Raw genomic sequence first — 18,403 nt, forward strand, 5'->3', positions numbered from 1 at the left:
CTTAACTTCTATTTGTTTTCCACATTCGCCAACAGAAAACATCACCACCAACACCATTACAACATCATTAACACTCACTCCCACAATTATTTCTTCTCTTCTGCCACATCATCATACTCATCACGGCCCCACCCTACCCAACATTATCTACTACATAATCATGAAGTTCATCATGATGTTAATCTACTTTTCATCTCTTCCATCATCCAATTCTTTAGACACAAATTTGTTCCATAAATGTTCTTAACTCAATGTTATTTTCCAGACTTTTGTACAGTAATAAAATTGCGAAAATCAAAGCAGGAACTTTCCGAAATCTTCCCCGTTTAGGACAGCTGTAAGTTGAATCAACCTACTTTTATAGTATTTCTTTGACGATATCTTTCTAAATCTGTAATGTCTTTCTAGAGATGCAATTTACAGTTTGTGAATGTATGTGAATGTGAGTATGAACCAAACTCTGAGATGTGAGATATATGGGAGCATGATACATGAAGGGAAACATTTGGTGCATTCATGTGTATGTCTCTGTGTATGGATGAATGGAGGTGAGTGTATGTATGTACATTACATACGGTGTTTAAGTGTAGATCGAATCTATATAACATCCTTGAATAACCCTTGTATATTTTGCACCAGATGATTCTTACCCTTATTTTTAAGAATATATTTTAACGGTGCCTGTTGCTTTGGTAGACGTTGTTGATGTTATTGTTGTTGATGAAGCTATTCTCCCTCTCCTTCCTCTTCTTCTTCTTCTTCTTCTTCTTCTTCTTCTTCTTCTTCTTCTTCTTCTTCCACTCTTTTGTCTTCATATCCTTCTACATCTGATTCTTTTCCTTCTGTACTTTTCCTTCTTCCTCTTCACCTGCTATTTGTTCTCTAACTTGTTCTTCTACTTCCCTCATCTTCTTCTCCTCCTACTTCTCCTACCCCTCCACCTCCTCCTATTCGTCTTCTTCTAATTCTTATTCTTATTCTCCTACTTCTACTAACCCTAACCATCAACCTCTTCTACATATCTTTCAACATCTTTTTCCTTGCTTGTAGTTCTATCTCATTTTTTCTCCTTAGGCATTTTTCTCCTTAGGCATTATATTTTATAATTCATTACAAACCTCTGTACAGCTATTCACGGTTCACTTTTTTTTGTTACAGACAGCTCTATGAAAACGATATCAATGAATTAGAAGTTGGATGTTTTCAAAATCTTCCCAGTTTAACGATTCTGTAAGTAGGATTAGTTTTTTGATTCTCTTTAATTGGCAATATAATTCTAATCATTTAATGTTTTTCTATGCTTTCTTTGTTCTCTCACTCTCCATGACGCACTATATACACTCAGTCGCTTTCCACAGGAATATACAATTCTTTGTGAATGTCTGAGAAGTTATGTGTGTGTGTGGGGGGGGGGGGGCGTGTGTATGTTTATGTGTGATTATCAGTGTCAGATATAGTTGCCAGAGATCAAGGGAAAATTGCTTTCACATCGATATATCAATACCAGCAGATGAGAAAGTTTCTCTAAAAGAAATGGAGAATTTCTCAAAATACGAAGACAGGGAAATAGAGGTAACCCGAAGGTGGTGTCTAAAAACAGAGACAATTCCTATAATAGGAGGCGCATGATGGAAAATACATGACAAAAACACCAGGACTTACAAATATGTATAACATACAGAAAATGGCACTACTAGGCATCGCAAACATCCTATGTAAAACACTTTCAATAAAGTAAAAATATTAGCTCATACCCAAAGCACATAGAGCTGCGCTCGAGAGTACAGTGAAAGTACGTGTTGAAAATACGACTATTGAATAATAATAATAATAATAATAATGATGATGATGATAACGCTTTTGGTGGATGGATGGGGCAAGAGGGAACATGACAACCATCATCAACACCAAAAACCATCATCGCCAACAGAAAACATCACCACCAACATCATCACCAATACCATATTCATCATCATATTCATCACTGCCCTTATTACACCCAACATTATTTACTACATCATCATGAAGTTCATGATGTTAATCTACTTTTCATCTCTTCCATTATCCAATTCTTTAGACACAAATTTGTTCCATAAATCTTCTTAACTCAATGTTATTTTCCAGACATTTGTTCGATAATAAAATTGCGAAAATCAAAGCAGGAACTTTCCGAAATCTTCCCAGTTTAGGACTGCTGTAAGTTGAATCAACCTACTTTTATAGTATTTCTTTGACAGTATCTTTCTAAATCTGTAATGTCTTTCTATAGACACAATTTATAGCTTGTCACCTTCATCTCCTTCACTAACTTTTTCTGTTTCTTTTCCTGTCTGTAGTTCTAGTTCTTCCTCTTCTCCTGCTATTTATTTTCACACTTTTGTATCTTCCCATAAAAATATACCATTTTCAAATGCATGAACTAAAGGTTGGAGTGCGACGGGATGAATTACCTGCATCACCTTGCTATAAAAGAAGGTAGTAATTTTACTATACCTTTATTCTTAGTGGAAATTTTGAAGAGTGCATTTCGATTTTAGCAGTTATTATTTTTCAAAACTATAATGGAAGTGACAAGGAGCATATTCGGCATATACTTCTTTATATGTTCAATACAGGCAACAACGCAAAGGAAAGTGCTATGAATAATAATACACTGCATGGGTGTCGGTCAATAAGCGTAAGCCAGTGTCAATGCGGGTAACTGCAATTCCGAGCCTGAGACTACAGCCTAGAGGACTAGCCTCGTCATGGAAGATCTGTAGAGATCGACGAGAATGTTCTGTAAAACTGGTAGAACAAAATTCCATCGTATCTGTTGAGGAACTACCAGAGAAACTTACATTTGGCCATTCAACCATTCATCGACATCTGTGTGCCAGTGGAAAAGTCCGCAAATTGGGTTAATGGGTTCCTCACAAACTTCCCGAGACTAATCTTGCGCAGACAGCGAATGTTTTTCTTTGCTGTCAAATCCTACGAAAGAGCCATTTTGGACCGAGTAAGTTACTGGTGACGAGAAATAGATTCTCTAGAAGAATGTCAAGCGCCGAAGACAATGGTTAGGAAAAGGAGAAATACCGACAGACCAGGCTGAAGAAAGTCTTCACCCACTTAAGGTGTTACAATTTGCTTGGTGGTACATGAGTTTTCTGGTCCACTTTGTACAAAAGATAACAAAGGATATCTACTGCGAGCAGCTTGAACGGCGTCAGTCAGCTCTTAAAGAAAAATGACCATCTTTCTTATCAAGACGAATGAGGTTCTTCGATCAGAATGATGCTCGGCAATATACGCGAGGATGACATTCCGAACGCTTGCCCAGTCTGAATGGGAAGCGACGCCCCAAGCACCATATTTGCCGGACATTTACACATCTGATTATCAGTCATTGTGCAGTTTTCAAAATCATTTCAATGGAAAAATATGAATTTTGTAGACGATTTCAGAACAGTACTGAGGAGTATTTTTCGTTAGGGACAAGTGAAGTTTGGAAGAGGAGCTTTGGAAGTCTACCAGATAGATGTAAGTGCATTGTAGAAAATGAAGGAGAGTATATTTTAGATCAAAAAAGAACTTTGTTTATCTTAATTTTGAAAATGAAAGAAGTATAAAAAAACGCATTATTTATTGGGTGACTCCATACATATTCTTCTCAAATTAATTTTTTTGTTTTCCAGAACTTTGTATAACAATGCTATCAAGGAAACTGAAGTAGGAATTGTCCAGAAATTTTCTGGTTTGACAGAATTCTAATTTAGATCATTCGTCATAGTATTTCATTGTAGTCACATTTATAATATTTAATTACCATTCCATTAAATAGCAGTCTTTCTCCTTGTCATTCTCTGCATTCGCACTCCCCCAACGGAGCTGTATGTGATTGTTTCTGAATGCCCGTCAATGTGAGTGTATGTGACTGTTTGTGAGTCCTTATGTGTGTGTATATGTACATACGACTATGTGACTGTTCAAGCAGCATATTTTATGTATGTATATACATATGTTTATGTTGTGTGCATGAGTGGTTCTATACAAGTGTCGCAACGTGTAATCATGTCTGCATGACATATAGTGCGTTTAGCTCTGGATCAACGTTGAATGCCACTCATGAATCTTCTAATTGTATTTTTAAAGCAAATTTACTCATATGTAAATATCTCTCAACTTTAAACTCTTAATCATTTACTTTGTTTATTTCAATGAAAATATTTCCAGCTACATAACTTCTTTACCATTATTATCATCAAAATCATCATTGCCATAGCTTTCTTCATCAGCGTAATTTATATAAACACCACCACTACTATCATCATCATCAATATCATCATGATCCTCATCATCATCACATTCATCATCATCATCATCATCATTGTGATCTACCCCGTCATCATCAGCGTCGCTTTCCTAAATTTGTTGGCATATTTTAGGCATTATATTTTTTTTTGTTACAGATATTTGTATAAAAATGCTATCAATGAATTAGAAGTTGGATCTTTTCAAAATCTTCCCAGGTTAACGACTCTGTAAGTTGCATTAGTTTTTTAATTCTCTTTTATTGACAATATAATTCTAAACATTTAATGTCTTTCTATGCTTTCTTTTTAACTCAATCTCCTTGACGCACTATATACACTCAGTCGCTTTCCACAGGAATATACAATTTTTGGGGAATGTCTGAGAAGGTGTGTGTGTGTGGCTGTGTGTGAGCGTGTGTGGGTGCGTGTGTACGTGTGTGTGAGTGTGTGTAAATAGCAATGACTGTGTTTATGAATGAGTTTCTGATAATTAATGCATATAATTTTGTCAATCTGTGTCTTTCATTTTGTATATTATTTATTGTTTACTTCTTATTTCTTTATTGCCCACAAGGGGCTAAACATAGAGGGGACAAACAAGGACAGACAAAGGGATTAAGTCGATTATATCTACCCCAGTGCGTAACTGGTACTTAATTTATCGACCCCGAAAGGATGAAAGGCAAAGTCGACCTCGGCGGAATTTGAACTCAGAACGTAACGGCAGAAGAAATACCTATTTCTTTACTGCCCACAAGGGGCTACACACAGAGGGGACAAACAAGGACAGACAAAGGGATTAAGTCGATTATATCTACCCCAGTGCGTAACTGGTACTTAATTTATCGATCCCGAAAGGATGAAAGGCAAAGTCGACCTCGGCGGAATTTGAACTCAGAACGTAACGGCGGACGAAATACCGCTAAGCATTTCGTCCGGCGCGCTAACGTTTCTGCCAACTCGCCGCCTCGTTTACTTCTTGATCAACGCTGATTACCTTTCATGGTTCTCCATTCTAATTATATATTGTGAATTGCAGTATTCATGTCTAAATTTTGTTACATTCCTCAGGTGTTTTTCGATGTTATTATAACATTGTAATATACCTTAGGAATGAGATCCCAGGTTCGAAATTTACCCAAGATACCTGTCGAAGTCTGGAGGGTATATCAACTGAAAGGTTGTGTTAACAACAAACAAGATGAGGACAGATATCCGTCAAATGTAAATAATGTAAACAATGTATATAATTCCTCATCTCTTAAATATAGAACTGTATTATCTAATCAGTATGGAGCCGACATTAGACTTCAATGGAAACATATAGAGTAACTCCATCAAAAACTAGCCCGTCTTTCAAACCATCTAATTTTCCTGTGTAGATGTAGTTTGGAAGAGGAGCCTTGGAAGTCTACCAGATACACAATCTTCAATGCAATCATCATCATCATCATCATCATCGCAAACAGAAAACTTCTCCACCAGCATCATCATCAATATCATATTCATCATCACAACAAAGACTTCGAATCTCCATCATTTTCACAATGATCAAAATTAACAGCGTCCCCCCTATCATCAGCGTCATAACATCATCATCAACACTCCCACAATTATTTCTTCTCAGCTGACACATTACCATACTCATCACTGCCCCCATCCCACCCAACATTATTTACAACATCATCATGAAGTTCATCATGATGGTTATCTACTTTTCATATCTTCCACCATCCATTTGTTTACTCACAAATTTCTTCCATAAATCTTATTAACTCAATGTTATGTTCCAGGGATTTGAACCGTAATGGAATTAAAGAAATCGAGGCCGAAACCCTCCGAAATCTTTCCAGTTTAATAATTGTGTAAGTTGAATCAATCTACGTTCGTGATATTTTTTGACGATATCTTTCTGTATCTATAATGACTTTGTATAGATGCAATTCATATTTTGTGAATGCATGTGAATGTGAGTGTGGACCCATTTTTGAGATGTGAGGTATATGGGAGCGTGATGGTTGAGGGAAGCATTTGGTGCATGCGTGTGTATGCATCTCTGTATGGATGAATGGATGTGAGTGTTATGTATGTACATAACATACGGTGTTTAACTGGAGATCGAAGCTAAATAACATCCTTGAATAACCATTATAGATTGTTAACTAGATGATTTATACCCTTATTTTTAAAAATATACTTTAGTGGTTCTTGTTTTTTATCCTACCTTTATTTCTTCTTCTCCTCCTTCCCTTCTTCTTTTTCTCCATAAATCTGTCCTTCATGAAGTAGTTGTATGCTGTAAACGTAATGTGACAGTCCCCTGAAGGGAATAATACTACTGTTGGTTAGACCTAGGAAGCTGCACCGCTTCCTGTAGGCCTTGACACATTTCCTGTGTCCTTATGTTTACAAGGGGGAGACAAGCACCTCCACCCAGCTAAGCCTGCATCCAGAGACAGGTTTCTGAGTCTTTACTCGTTATGAAGTAGTTGTATGCTGTCAAGGCCGTATCACTACTGCATAAATATTTCATATTTCATATTTTTCCCTCTTCATTTCCTGTTGATGGAATTGTTGTTTTCGTGGACATTTTGCATCCTTTTCGTTATATACTTCTCCTTTTTGTCATCTCCTTCTTTTCCTACAAATCTTTCCTCTCCAACAGCAAGTTATTGTTTAGCCATACTACTTTACATTTTATCATAAAACACTTCTATACATTTTCTAATCATCTAATATCTTATTTTATAGACATTTCAGTCATAATATTTTACAATAAATTTCGTTTTCAAAATTTTGTTACAGATATTTGGATGAAAATAGAATTGAGAAAATACAAGCAGGATCCTTTGATGGTCTGACCAGCTTAAAATATCTGTAAGTTGCCTTAATATTGTTGATAATATTTCATTGACAAACTATTACTAAATATTTAAAACCATCCCATTTTCTTTCGCATCCCGTCCTGATCTCAATCCTTTGTGATAGAAATGTGTGACTTTTTGTGAGTTTCTCTACATATGTGTGCGTGCGAGTGTCCCCCTATCCATAACCTCTTAGTTATATTCACCCATACCACCACGGCCACCTCCATCTTCATTCTCTTATTCTCAATATTACAATTCTCATCTACTTTCTTTCTCCTACATCAAGTAATTGTTTAACAATATTTTACAGTTTATCACAAAACACTTCATCTTATTTTGTAAACATTTCGCTAATAATGATACATTTTACAATATAATGTTCCTTTCTAAGTTGTCATATCACCCAATATTTTATGTTACAGATATTTGAATAAAAATAAAATTGGCAAAATTCCAGTTGGAGCATTCGATGATCTGCTCAGTTTAGACATAATGTAAGTTGACTAAGTCTTGTTGAAAATATTTCATTTTAACGTATTAATAAGTATTTCATATCTTCCCATTCTGTATCGCGTGATACCCTTGTTTCTCATTACCTTCTCAATCTCCTCCGATAGAAATGTGTGTTTGTTTGTGAATGCCTTCAAATAAGAGTGTCTGTGAGTGTGTCTGAATATAAATGTGTATTGGCTTGTAGAGCATCTTGTGTATAAAGATAGCTAGAAAGATAAACAAAGTAAATGGCATATAGATAGAAATAGAAACAAAAATCGATTCACTCACACAAAAAGATACAGACATACATACACACGCATACATACTTACATATATATATATATATATATATATATATATATATGAGAGTATTGTAGTTCGCTTGAAGCATTGTATGTTGTTTGTAAAGAATAAAAAGTTTAGAATGGTACAACAATAGCAGAGACTCCAGCAAATAAGATCTGGAGAAGGAATTGTAATTCCGAAATATCATCGGACTACAGTTTACCAAATTACAACAGGTATATAGTGCATTGTTATACCATTCTAAACTTTTTATTCTTTATATATATATATATATAATGTATGTATGTATGGATATATATATGCTTTCGGTGTGAAAGATTAAAGCTTAGGGCGATGGCTTTTTTATACGCCACCGAGTTTACAATTCTGGAAATAATAATGATAATGGTAAAAATAACATTATTATTATTATTTACAGTATTGTAAATTCGGCGCCGTATAAAAAAAAAACATTCGCACCGAAAGCATATAGAAAGTTTACATAAAAACAAACACGAACTATTATCGTTCTTAAATTTGACAGAAATAGGGAGGCTGATTCGTTGGTTTAAAGGTATCACACTTATATATATATATTATTGGGTTTGTGTGTGTGTATAAATATCAAAGATAATTATCGTCAATGATTCTCCATTCCAATTCAATATTTAGTTCTTCTCCTCCTCTTCTTCTTCTTCTTCTACTTCTCTTCCTCCTCCTTCTTCTCCTGCTTCTTTTCCCCCCTCTTCTCTCGCTCCTATTTATTTTCCTTCTTTTATTTTCATCCATTTCCACATATTTTCACTTCTTCACATTATTTTACGCATTTTACTTCTGCTTCATAATCGTCGTCACCCTCTTCTACGTTTTCTACTCATCCTTTTGATTTTTAGCTTATTTTAGATTACATCCCTCATCATCGTCTGTTAATCATTTGCTTCTTGTTATTGTTGTTTTTCTTCTGTCGTTGTGTTTTCCTCAGCCTTCTCTTTGTTCTCCGTCTACTTCAACCCTACCTGCCCTTCTACGACTTTTCTTTTTATTCTGCTCCTCTTACTTCACTGTCTTCCTCCAAATTTTAAACGTTTTTCAGTCTGCCGTTTCTAATTTCTATCACATCACGTTTCTCCTGAATTCTGCTTGTTCTTGTTTTCATCAAGAGTCAGTCCCTTGCAAATAATATTAACTCAATTATATTATTTTTTTATAGGCATTTGGGTGCTAATAATCTCAAAGAAATCACAGTAGAAACATTCCGAAACCTTTCCAGTTTAACAGAACTGTAAGTTGAATAATACATTTTTTGATTACTTCATTGGCTACTAGAAACGTAACAAGCCATTCTTTGACTGTGAGGAGTACAGGAGTCGGATTCGGCAATTAGTTATGAGGGCATTAACCGGTGCCATTATTAATAACAAATGGTGCTTTGCCCTCAAAAGCTCCATCAAATTTTAGTTTGTTAGCTTTATTAAAGAGGTAGCAAGTAAGAAGAATGGAATAGAAAGGGATCTAGTTAAGGCACAAGATGAGGCGTTGGGGACTGGCAATGCGTCCCAAGTGGTGGCTGCGATATTGGGGTTAAATCAACATATCGAGGCTAAACACGAGGGATGCCTTGTGAGATCTTGGCTCTGTGCAATGGGACGAGAGGGAATCAACGCTATCTGATGGGCCCGAGTGGTAGAGGCTCAACGTGGCAACGATGTCACAATCAGGTCTTTGACGGATGAACATGATGAGCGTACGATAAACGAACCCGAGGAGATGTTTAAGATTTTTCACGAGCATTTCACCCAGCTATTCGGGAGAGGCGGTGGGCCGGAGTGCAGGAAGGATCTCACGGACTTCCTCACCGGCATGCCACGTTTTCCGTATTCGACTTTCTCCTTCTACTCCATTTCTACTCTTCTGCTTTTTGATGTTATTGTTGTTTCCCCATTACTTGATCTTCTAATCCAGTCCCCTCCATTCTTCTGTGTCTCCCTTCTCTTCTTTTACTCTCTTACACCCTTCAAAATATTCTACGGGCTCATTTTCTCTTTATTCATTCCGTTGTCTCGAATTTCACATTTCTACCTCTGTTTTATATTTTCAATTCTTCATAATCAGTCTTGCCATATTCATCATCACCATCATCAATCTCATCAACCTCACAAATATTTGCGCCATCTACAGTATAGTCATCACTCTATTCATCATCATCTTAAACAGAAACATCACCAGCACCGCATTCATCATCATAATCATCGTCATCAACACCGTAATTATCCTCATCAACATCATTATCACGAACATCATCATCACCATCATCAGCAACTGTAATATTATCTTCATCAACGCTACCAACACCCGCCTGTCCTTCGCCTTATCCCTATATTCATCAGAACCAGCTCCACCACCTTCATCTTCTTCCTCTTCCTCGTCCTCCTCGTTGTTATCACCAGTCTCTACTTTCTGTTTCTTCCACCAAGTATTCGTTAATATTTTATGTTATACATCTCTTCTATTCTTTCTCTTATCAATAAACTTTTTTTATATTACAGCTATTTGGACAATAATGATATCGAAACAATTGATGAAAGAGGCTTCCATGACCTGACCAGTTTGCAGGAACTGTAAGCTGGCTCAATCTTATTGATAATCTTTCGTTGACAATGTACTCCTAAATTTTTAAAGTCATCCCATTCCTTCTCACATCACGTCCTTGTCCCTCCCTACATTCTCACTCTCTTTCGATACTAAAGTCCGATTGTTTGTGATTGTCTGTAAACATGTGTGTGAAATTGAAAATGTGCTGTCATGTATAACATTTTCTGTTCCACTCAAACCTGATAGTTCTCCTAATCCACTCCAGCTCTTCTTTAACTACTACTACTACTACTACTACTACTACTACTACTACTACTACTACTATAGTAGTAAATTCGCTAAATTCTCTATTCGTTTAAACATTTAATATGTCACCACCACATCCGCCGAGATAATTATTTACGTCTTCGTCCATTTACCCATCATCCTCATCATTCTCCTTTTCTCTATCATCTTTCTCGATGATAAACATCGTTAAGTTCCGCAACGTCACCTTCATTAACATTCATTACCACAAAATACCGCCAACCAATGCAGAATCTTCAACACTATCATCATGAACGCCAACAGTTACATCCCCACCAGCATCATTATAATCATTATCATATTCAGTATCAGCATAGACATGCTAACCCCCGTCATAATCAAAATAATCAACATTAACATCACCCTCATCATTAACATCATAATATCTTCATCATTTACGCTACCACCAACTAGTTTTGTCCAACGGCTCCTCCTCATATTCATTACTACCAAAACCACAATGTCCATTACCAAGTCTACCACAACCATTATCCTCTTCCTCCTTTCCCCCTCCTCTTATTCATCATCCTCATCAACACCATCTTCGTTTCCATCACCATCATACAATTATTCATCATCGTGATCTACTTTCCATCCCTTTTATCATCTAATTGTTTAGCAAAACTTCTGTCGCAAATATGTTCTATACAATTTCCCATTACCTCAATTTTGTGTTTCAGATATATGAGATATAATAACATAAAGGAAATCAAAGAAGACACCTTCCAGAATCTGTCCTTTTTAACAACTCTGTAAGTTGAACCAGTTTTTTTTAATATTTCATTGACGAAATGCGTTGAGCTGGCAGAAAACTTAGCGCGTCGAGCGAAATGCTTAGAAGTGTTTCGTCTGTATATAAGTTCTGAGTTCAAATTCCGCCGTCGTTGACTTTGTCTTTCACCTTTCTGGGGTCAATAAATTAAGTACCAGTTGCGTCCTGGGGTCGATCTAATCCACTGCCCCGCTCCCAAAAATTTCGGGCCTTGGGCCTAGAGTAGAAAAGAATATTTCATTGAAGACATCTTTCTAAATCTGTAATATCTTCCCATCTTTCATTTTTAGCTGCCTCACCCGTCTCTCCAAACAAGAGTTTTACTGTTTGCAGATCTGTGTGTGTGTGTGTGTGTGTGTGTGTGTGCCTATTTCTATGATATGGCAAATATGAGAGCATGATAGCTCAGTGGAAAAATTTGGTGCATGCATGTGTATACCTTTGATTATGTGACAACCTGTCTTTGTCCAAAAGTTGTTTTATTGTTTGTGAATGTGAGTGAGGGCCCACTCTTCAGATTCGGAATATGAGTGTGTGAGAATTAGGAGGAAAAATATGTGCATATATATGTTTGTCTGTTTGTTTATGGATGTGTGGTGCATGCCAGTATACCAAACTATATGTGTAATTCGGTCTGTATATTATGAACGGTGTTTCCACTTCTATCACCACTGGTTACCATTCTGGACCTTTCTTCCCTATTACTTCTGTTTCTTCTTCTTCTTCTTCGTCGTCGTCTTCTTTTTGTACTTGTTATTCTCTTTAACATTCTTCTACTTCATTTTCTATTTCTTTTTCTTCTACGTCTTTTTCTTCTTTTATTTTCTTCATTCTTTACTTCATCTTATTATGTGACTTCTTTTTTTCTTCGTTTTCTTTTTCCTGATTCTTCCTCTTCTCCTTTGTGGTTTTCTCCTTCTCTTTTTTCTTCTTCTTCGTCATTTAACCTCCTTCTTTTTCTTCTTCTCCTACTCCTCCTTCTTAATCTACTTCTTTTTTCATCTCCTTCGTCTTTTTCTTCTCGTTTTTTTCGTATTTTTCTTCTCCTTTTTCTTCTACTTTTTCTTATACGTGTTATTGTCCTTCTTCTTCTCCTTTTCCTCCTTCCTCTATCTTCTTTCTCTTCTTTCGTCTACTTTTCCTTCTTCCTTTCCTTCTGCTTTATTATCGTCATCTTATTCTTCATTTTCTACTCATTCTTCTAATTTTTAGTTTATTTTAGGTTTCATGCAATATCATAGGCTTCTACATTTCGCATTCCGGCTCCTCTCTGACCTGTTAATCTTTGACTTCTTTCTGTTGATGTGTATCTTCTTCTGTCACCTTCCTTTTTCTCTTCCTTCTCTTTGGTTTCCTTCTACTCCAATCCCACCCGCCCTTCTACGATTTTTTCGGTCTCCTTTTATTCCCTTCCATTTACTTCATCTTCTTTTTTTCAAATTTTAAACTTTTTCCAATCTCTCGTCTCTAATTTTTTTCACATCACGTTTCTCTTCAATTCTGTTTGTTCCTTTTTTCATCAAGAATCAGCTCCTTACAAATTCTATTCCACTCAATTATTTTTGACAGGAATTTGGGTGATAATAATCTCAAAGAAATCAAAGTAAACGCATTCCGAAGTCTATCCAGATTAACAAAACTGTAAGTTAAATATTTTTTTTATATTACTTCAATGACGATATATTGCTAAATATGTAATGAGTCCCCATATTTCATTTTAATCTGCCTCGCCCGCCTTTACTCATTTTAACACTTTCTGTCCAAAGTGAGTGTTACTGGGAGTGCGATAATTGAGGGAAATCGCATAATGCAGGCATGCAACTGTAACTGGCCAAAATTGTAATGACAATCTGGATACTTGACTGATGAAAGAAGGCCACGAATGACCTATGCTTTTTCCTGTCCTAAATTTGTTTTTCCTCTTAGCGTTTGTATCGTCTATCTGTCCCCGGATGCTTTATTGTCCTCTATTTCGTTTTGTTCTATTTTATTGAAGAGAGAGACACTTCTTCACACTCACTTTGATATATGTGCACACACACACACACACACACACACACACACACACACATATATATATATATATATATATATATATATATATATATATATATATATATATACACACACACACACATTACGAAATTTTTCGTTATTTTTTCATTATGAGGTTTTTTCACGTTGACTACTTGATAAATTCTTATAAAGAATTTATCCTATATTATATATATATATATATATATATATATATATATATATATATATATATATATATATATATATATATATATAATTTTTAACACTATTTTACAGTTCTTCAGAAAACACTTCACGCATCTTACATTGTATTTTATAAACATTCCCTGATGAAAACATTCTACAATAATCCTCTATACGTAACCTCATCAACTAACATTTTTTTTATTACAGACATTTGAATGAAAATAATATCGAGAAAATTCAAGTTGGTACTTTCGATGATATTCCCAGTTTAAGATACCTGTAAGTTGGCTAAGTCTTGTTGAAAATATTTCATTGAGAATATATTACTTTGTATTTAATATTTCCCCCATTTTGTATCGCGTGCCGCCTTTGTTTCTCTTTACATTCTCAATCTCCTCAGATAGAAATCTGTGATTGTTTATGAATGCTTGTAAATAAGAGTGTCTCTGAGCGTGTCTAAATATAAATATAATATTTTGTGTATGTACATGAATATATACGTCTCTGTGTGTTTGTGCGTGTGCGTGTGTGCGTACGCATGTATGTATGTCTTTCTTATGAGCGATCTTTTAGAGTGTATCGATTTGTGTTTCTGTTTCTAACTGTATATGATTTAGTTTCTTTATATCTCGAACAACGTTGTTTACCATCCATGACTCTCCCTAGTAATTGCATATTTTAGAAGTACATTATTAATATGAATGTATTTTAGACTTCTTCTTTTCCTCCTCCTCGCTCTTCCTCGTGTTTGACTTGTCCATTTTCTACTTTCTTTCACGTATTCCTCCTCCCACTACTACTATTCTCCTTCTTAAACTTATTCTTCTTATTTTCTTGCTTCTATTTCGTCTTCTTAATTTTCTACAGCTTCTTGTTCTATTTTGTCTTTTTTCTTCCCTTTTTTTTATTTTTCTTGCTTTTGCATATTATTTTTCTTCCTTTTTTCATATTCTTCTTGCTTCTGTTACTCTACCTTTTCTCCCCCTCCTCCTTCTCATTCTTCTCTTTCTTTTCTTCTTATTTTTCTTCCTCCTTTTTCTTCTGCATTTCCTCCCGCTTCTGTCTTCTCCCCCTCCTCCGCCCTCTTCTTCTTCTTAATCATCATCTCCATCTTTTCTGTCTTTTCTCCTGCACCTATTTATTTCCCATCTTTAATTTTCTTCATTTAATCCTTTCATTTATCTTTCAGTTCAGTTAATTCTACAACTTGTTTTAATTCTGCTTCATTATCGCCATCTTATAATTTTATTTCACACAATTATTTATGACAGGAATTTGCGTGGTAATAATATCAAAGAAATCAAATTAGAAACATTCCGAAATCTTTCCACTTTAACAGAACTGTGAGTTGAATAATACTATTTTTATATTACTTCATTGACGATTTATTGCTAAATATGTAATGGGTTCTCACACTACATTTTAATTTTCCTCACTCACCATTATCTAGTCTAACACTTTCTGTCCAAAGTGTGTATTACTGAGAATATGATAATTAAGGGCAAGCAGGTATTGCATGCATATATATGTATGTGTGTGTCTCTGTGTCTGCGACTCTGTGTCTGTGTGTGTGTATGTATGAAGGGGTGCCTCCTTTTGTGTATGGATGAGTTTATGCGAGTGTTTCAATATCTGTGCGTATTTCGGACGGTGTATCATGTACCGTGTTACCTCTCGATCACCGCTCATTGCACTTCCCCTTCAGCTCCTCTACCGCCTCCTCCTGCGTCTACAAAAACTAAGCAATAGCTGAAAAAACAGCAGGTTATACTACTACTACTACTACTACTACCACGTAAACATCATCATCATCAGCAGCAGCAGTAGTAGTAGTAGTTGTAGTAGTAGTAGTGTTGTTGTTGCTACATTTGGTGGACATCTGCTCTGCGCTGAAATGGAATTTGACCACCGATCACAGATTTGGGAAGGGCTGTGTCCGTTGTGATATCCCTTCTTTGGAAAGTATGAGGGAATGTGTGAGTGTCGGGGGTTTTGCGAGTGTGTGTGGGTTTGTCTGGGTGCGTGTGGGTCTGTGTGATTGTGCGATTTCGTCTGTATAAGATTATCTGTGTATATTAGTATTAAAGCCTGTCTCTTCTTTGATTTTGTCTTCTTTGTCTACTCTTCCTTGTCTGATTTTACTACATCAAAATTTCTTCATTTTTTTCATCTACTTTCTTATTCACCTTGTTCTTCTTTGTCGTCACGTTCTGTGTCTTCTTCTTCTTCTTCTTCTTCTTCTTCTTCTTCTTCTTCTTCTTCTTCTTCTTGATATTGTCGTCATCATTTTCATCTACTTTCTTTCTCCTACATCAATTGTTTATCAATATTTTCCAGTCTATGAGAAAACACTTCTCAGCATCTTACATTCTATTTTATGAATATTTCACTGATAATAATGTTTTACAATAACATTTCTCTCTACGATATCATATCAACATTTTATGTTACAGATATTTGAATGAAAATAATATCGAGAACATTCAAGTAGGAACTTTCGATGATATTCCCTGGTTAAGATTTCTGTAAGTTGAATTAGTCTTGTAGATAATATTTCATTGACAATATATTATTATTTAATATCTGCCCATTTTGTATCGCATGTCGACTTTGTTTCTCTTTACATCTCCTCAAATACAAATGCGTGACTGTTTGTGAATGCCTGCAAATACGAGTATCTGTGAGTGTGTCTGAATGTAAATGTGTATTGTTATGTATAATATTTTGTGTATGGAAGTGAATATGCATGTGTCTGTGTGCATGCGTTCTCGCGTGTGTGTGTGTTGTTTTATGAGCGAATCTGTAAGAGTGTATCGATTTGTGTTTCTATTTCTATCTGTATATGATTTACTGCGTTTATCTCTATAACAACGTTGTTTACCATCCATGACTCTCCCTAGTAATTGCATATTTTAGGAGTATATTATTAATATGAATGTATTTTAGACTTCGAACTTTTATCAAATTCCTTCCTATTCCTCTTCTTTTTCGTTCTCTTTTTCTTTTTCTTGCCTTTCTTCTTCTTCTCCTGCTGCTTCTATTACTTTTCTTCTTTCAATTCTTCTTCCTATTCGTCTTCTTTTTCTGCTTTTTTTTCTTTTTTTCCTCTTCTTTTTCGTCTTCTATTTCTTGATCTTCGTCTTCTTTTTCTGCTTTTTTCTTTTTCTCCTTTTTCTTCTTCTTCACCTCCTCCTTTTTTGTCTTCTCATGCTTCTGCTATTAGTTCGGTGGAAATGTCTGATCGTTGTTGCAGTTGTTTTTCTTCTTATTATTCTTTACCTCACTCTTCATCGTATATGACTTCATTTCGTCTCTTTTGTCCTTTTCCTTCACTTATTCTTCCTTCTGTTACTACTTCTTCCTTCTACTTTCAATTCTGCTATTTACTCTACGTCTGTTTCATTATTGTCAACTTATTCTTTATTTTCTACGCATCCTACTTACTTTTAACTTCTTTCACATCTAATCCCATTTCATCGTCTTTTACATTTCACATTCACGTTTCCAACCGACTTGTCAATCTTTTACTTCTTCTTTCTGCTCTTGTTCTGTCTGTTTCTTTTCCTGAGCCTTCTTCTCTTTCTTCTCCTTCAACTCCAACCCCACCTTCGCTTCTACGTCTTTTCACTCTTCTTTTTATTCGTCTCATTTTCATTCACCATCTCTTTCCAAGCTTCAAACTTTTTTTCAGTCTGTCATCTCAAATTTCATTCATATCACGTTTCTCCAGAATTCTTTTCGTTTCTTCATCAAATCAGCTCGCTAAAAATTCTACTTACCTCAATTTTATTTCACAGGTATTTGAGTGGAAATTCGATCAAAGAATTCAAGGTAGAAACATTCCGAAATCTTTCCAGTTTAACATTTCTGTAAGTCGGATAATACTTTTTTATATTACTTCATTGACGATATATTGCAAAATATGTAATGAGTTCCCATCCTTCATTTTAATCTACCTCATTCGCCTTTACCTATTCTAACAGTTTCTGACCAAAGTGAATATTACTGAGAGTGTGATAAATGAGGATAAACACGTATTGCATTCATTATATATATATATATATATATATATATATATATATATATATATATATATATATATATATCCCCGTGTGTGTGATTGTGCGTGTGTGGTTGGGTGTCTCCCTGTTTCCGTATGATATGCGCATGAGAATGTTTCAACATGTGTGTGTAATTCGGAGGGTAATCATGTACCGTGTTTACCCCCCGATCAACGCTCCTCACTCATTCCCTCCAACTCATTCACTGCCTCCTCCTTCGTCTACAAAACAAAGCAATAGCTGCAAGCACAGTAAGTTCCATTACTACTACTTATGCTAGTACTAGAACTACCACTACTACTACAATTACTACTACTACTAACACTAGTAGTAGTAGTTCTTCTTCTTTTCCTTAAAATTCTTATTCTTATTCTTCTATTTATTATTCGCCTTTTATTTCCCCCTTTTCATCATTTCATTTTTCTTTCATGTCTATTAATTCTCCTAGATTTTTTTCTGCTGCTTCATTATTGTAATCTCCTTCTTCATATTCTACTCATCCTGCTT

At 35.4% G+C, this 18,403-nt stretch overlaps 1 protein-coding gene across 28 annotated transcripts in view; it reads left to right on the forward strand.

The window, feature by feature from the left end:
- The window catches only part of LOC106875166 (uncharacterized), a 144,749-nt gene that overhangs the window by 97,759 nt on the left and 28,587 nt on the right, over positions 1-18,403 (forward strand). For all 28 annotated transcript variants that reach the window (XM_089345539.1, XM_089345546.1, XM_089345544.1 and 25 more), the window contains 15 exons: positions 266-337; positions 1,159-1,230; positions 2,125-2,196; positions 4,452-4,523; positions 6,089-6,160; positions 7,101-7,172; positions 7,585-7,656; positions 9,153-9,224; positions 10,489-10,560; positions 11,521-11,592; positions 13,182-13,253; positions 14,043-14,114; positions 15,107-15,178; positions 16,289-16,360; positions 17,633-17,704. In XM_089345539.1, the coding sequence (XP_089201665.1) occupies positions 266-337; positions 1,159-1,230; positions 2,125-2,196; positions 4,452-4,523; positions 6,089-6,160; positions 7,101-7,172; positions 7,585-7,656; positions 9,153-9,224; positions 10,489-10,560; positions 11,521-11,592; positions 13,182-13,253; positions 14,043-14,114; positions 15,107-15,178; positions 16,289-16,360; positions 17,633-17,704 (1,080 nt within the window). The remainder of the gene's footprint in view (positions 1-265; positions 338-1,158; positions 1,231-2,124; positions 2,197-4,451; positions 4,524-6,088; positions 6,161-7,100; positions 7,173-7,584; positions 7,657-9,152; positions 9,225-10,488; positions 10,561-11,520; positions 11,593-13,181; positions 13,254-14,042; positions 14,115-15,106; positions 15,179-16,288; positions 16,361-17,632; positions 17,705-18,403) is intronic.

Source organism: Octopus bimaculoides, chromosome 29 (assembly GCF_046866305.1).
Source record: "Octopus bimaculoides isolate indiv1 chromosome 29, ASM4686630v1, whole genome shotgun sequence".
NCBI classification, from domain to species: domain Eukaryota; kingdom Metazoa; phylum Mollusca; class Cephalopoda; order Octopoda; family Octopodidae; genus Octopus; species Octopus bimaculoides.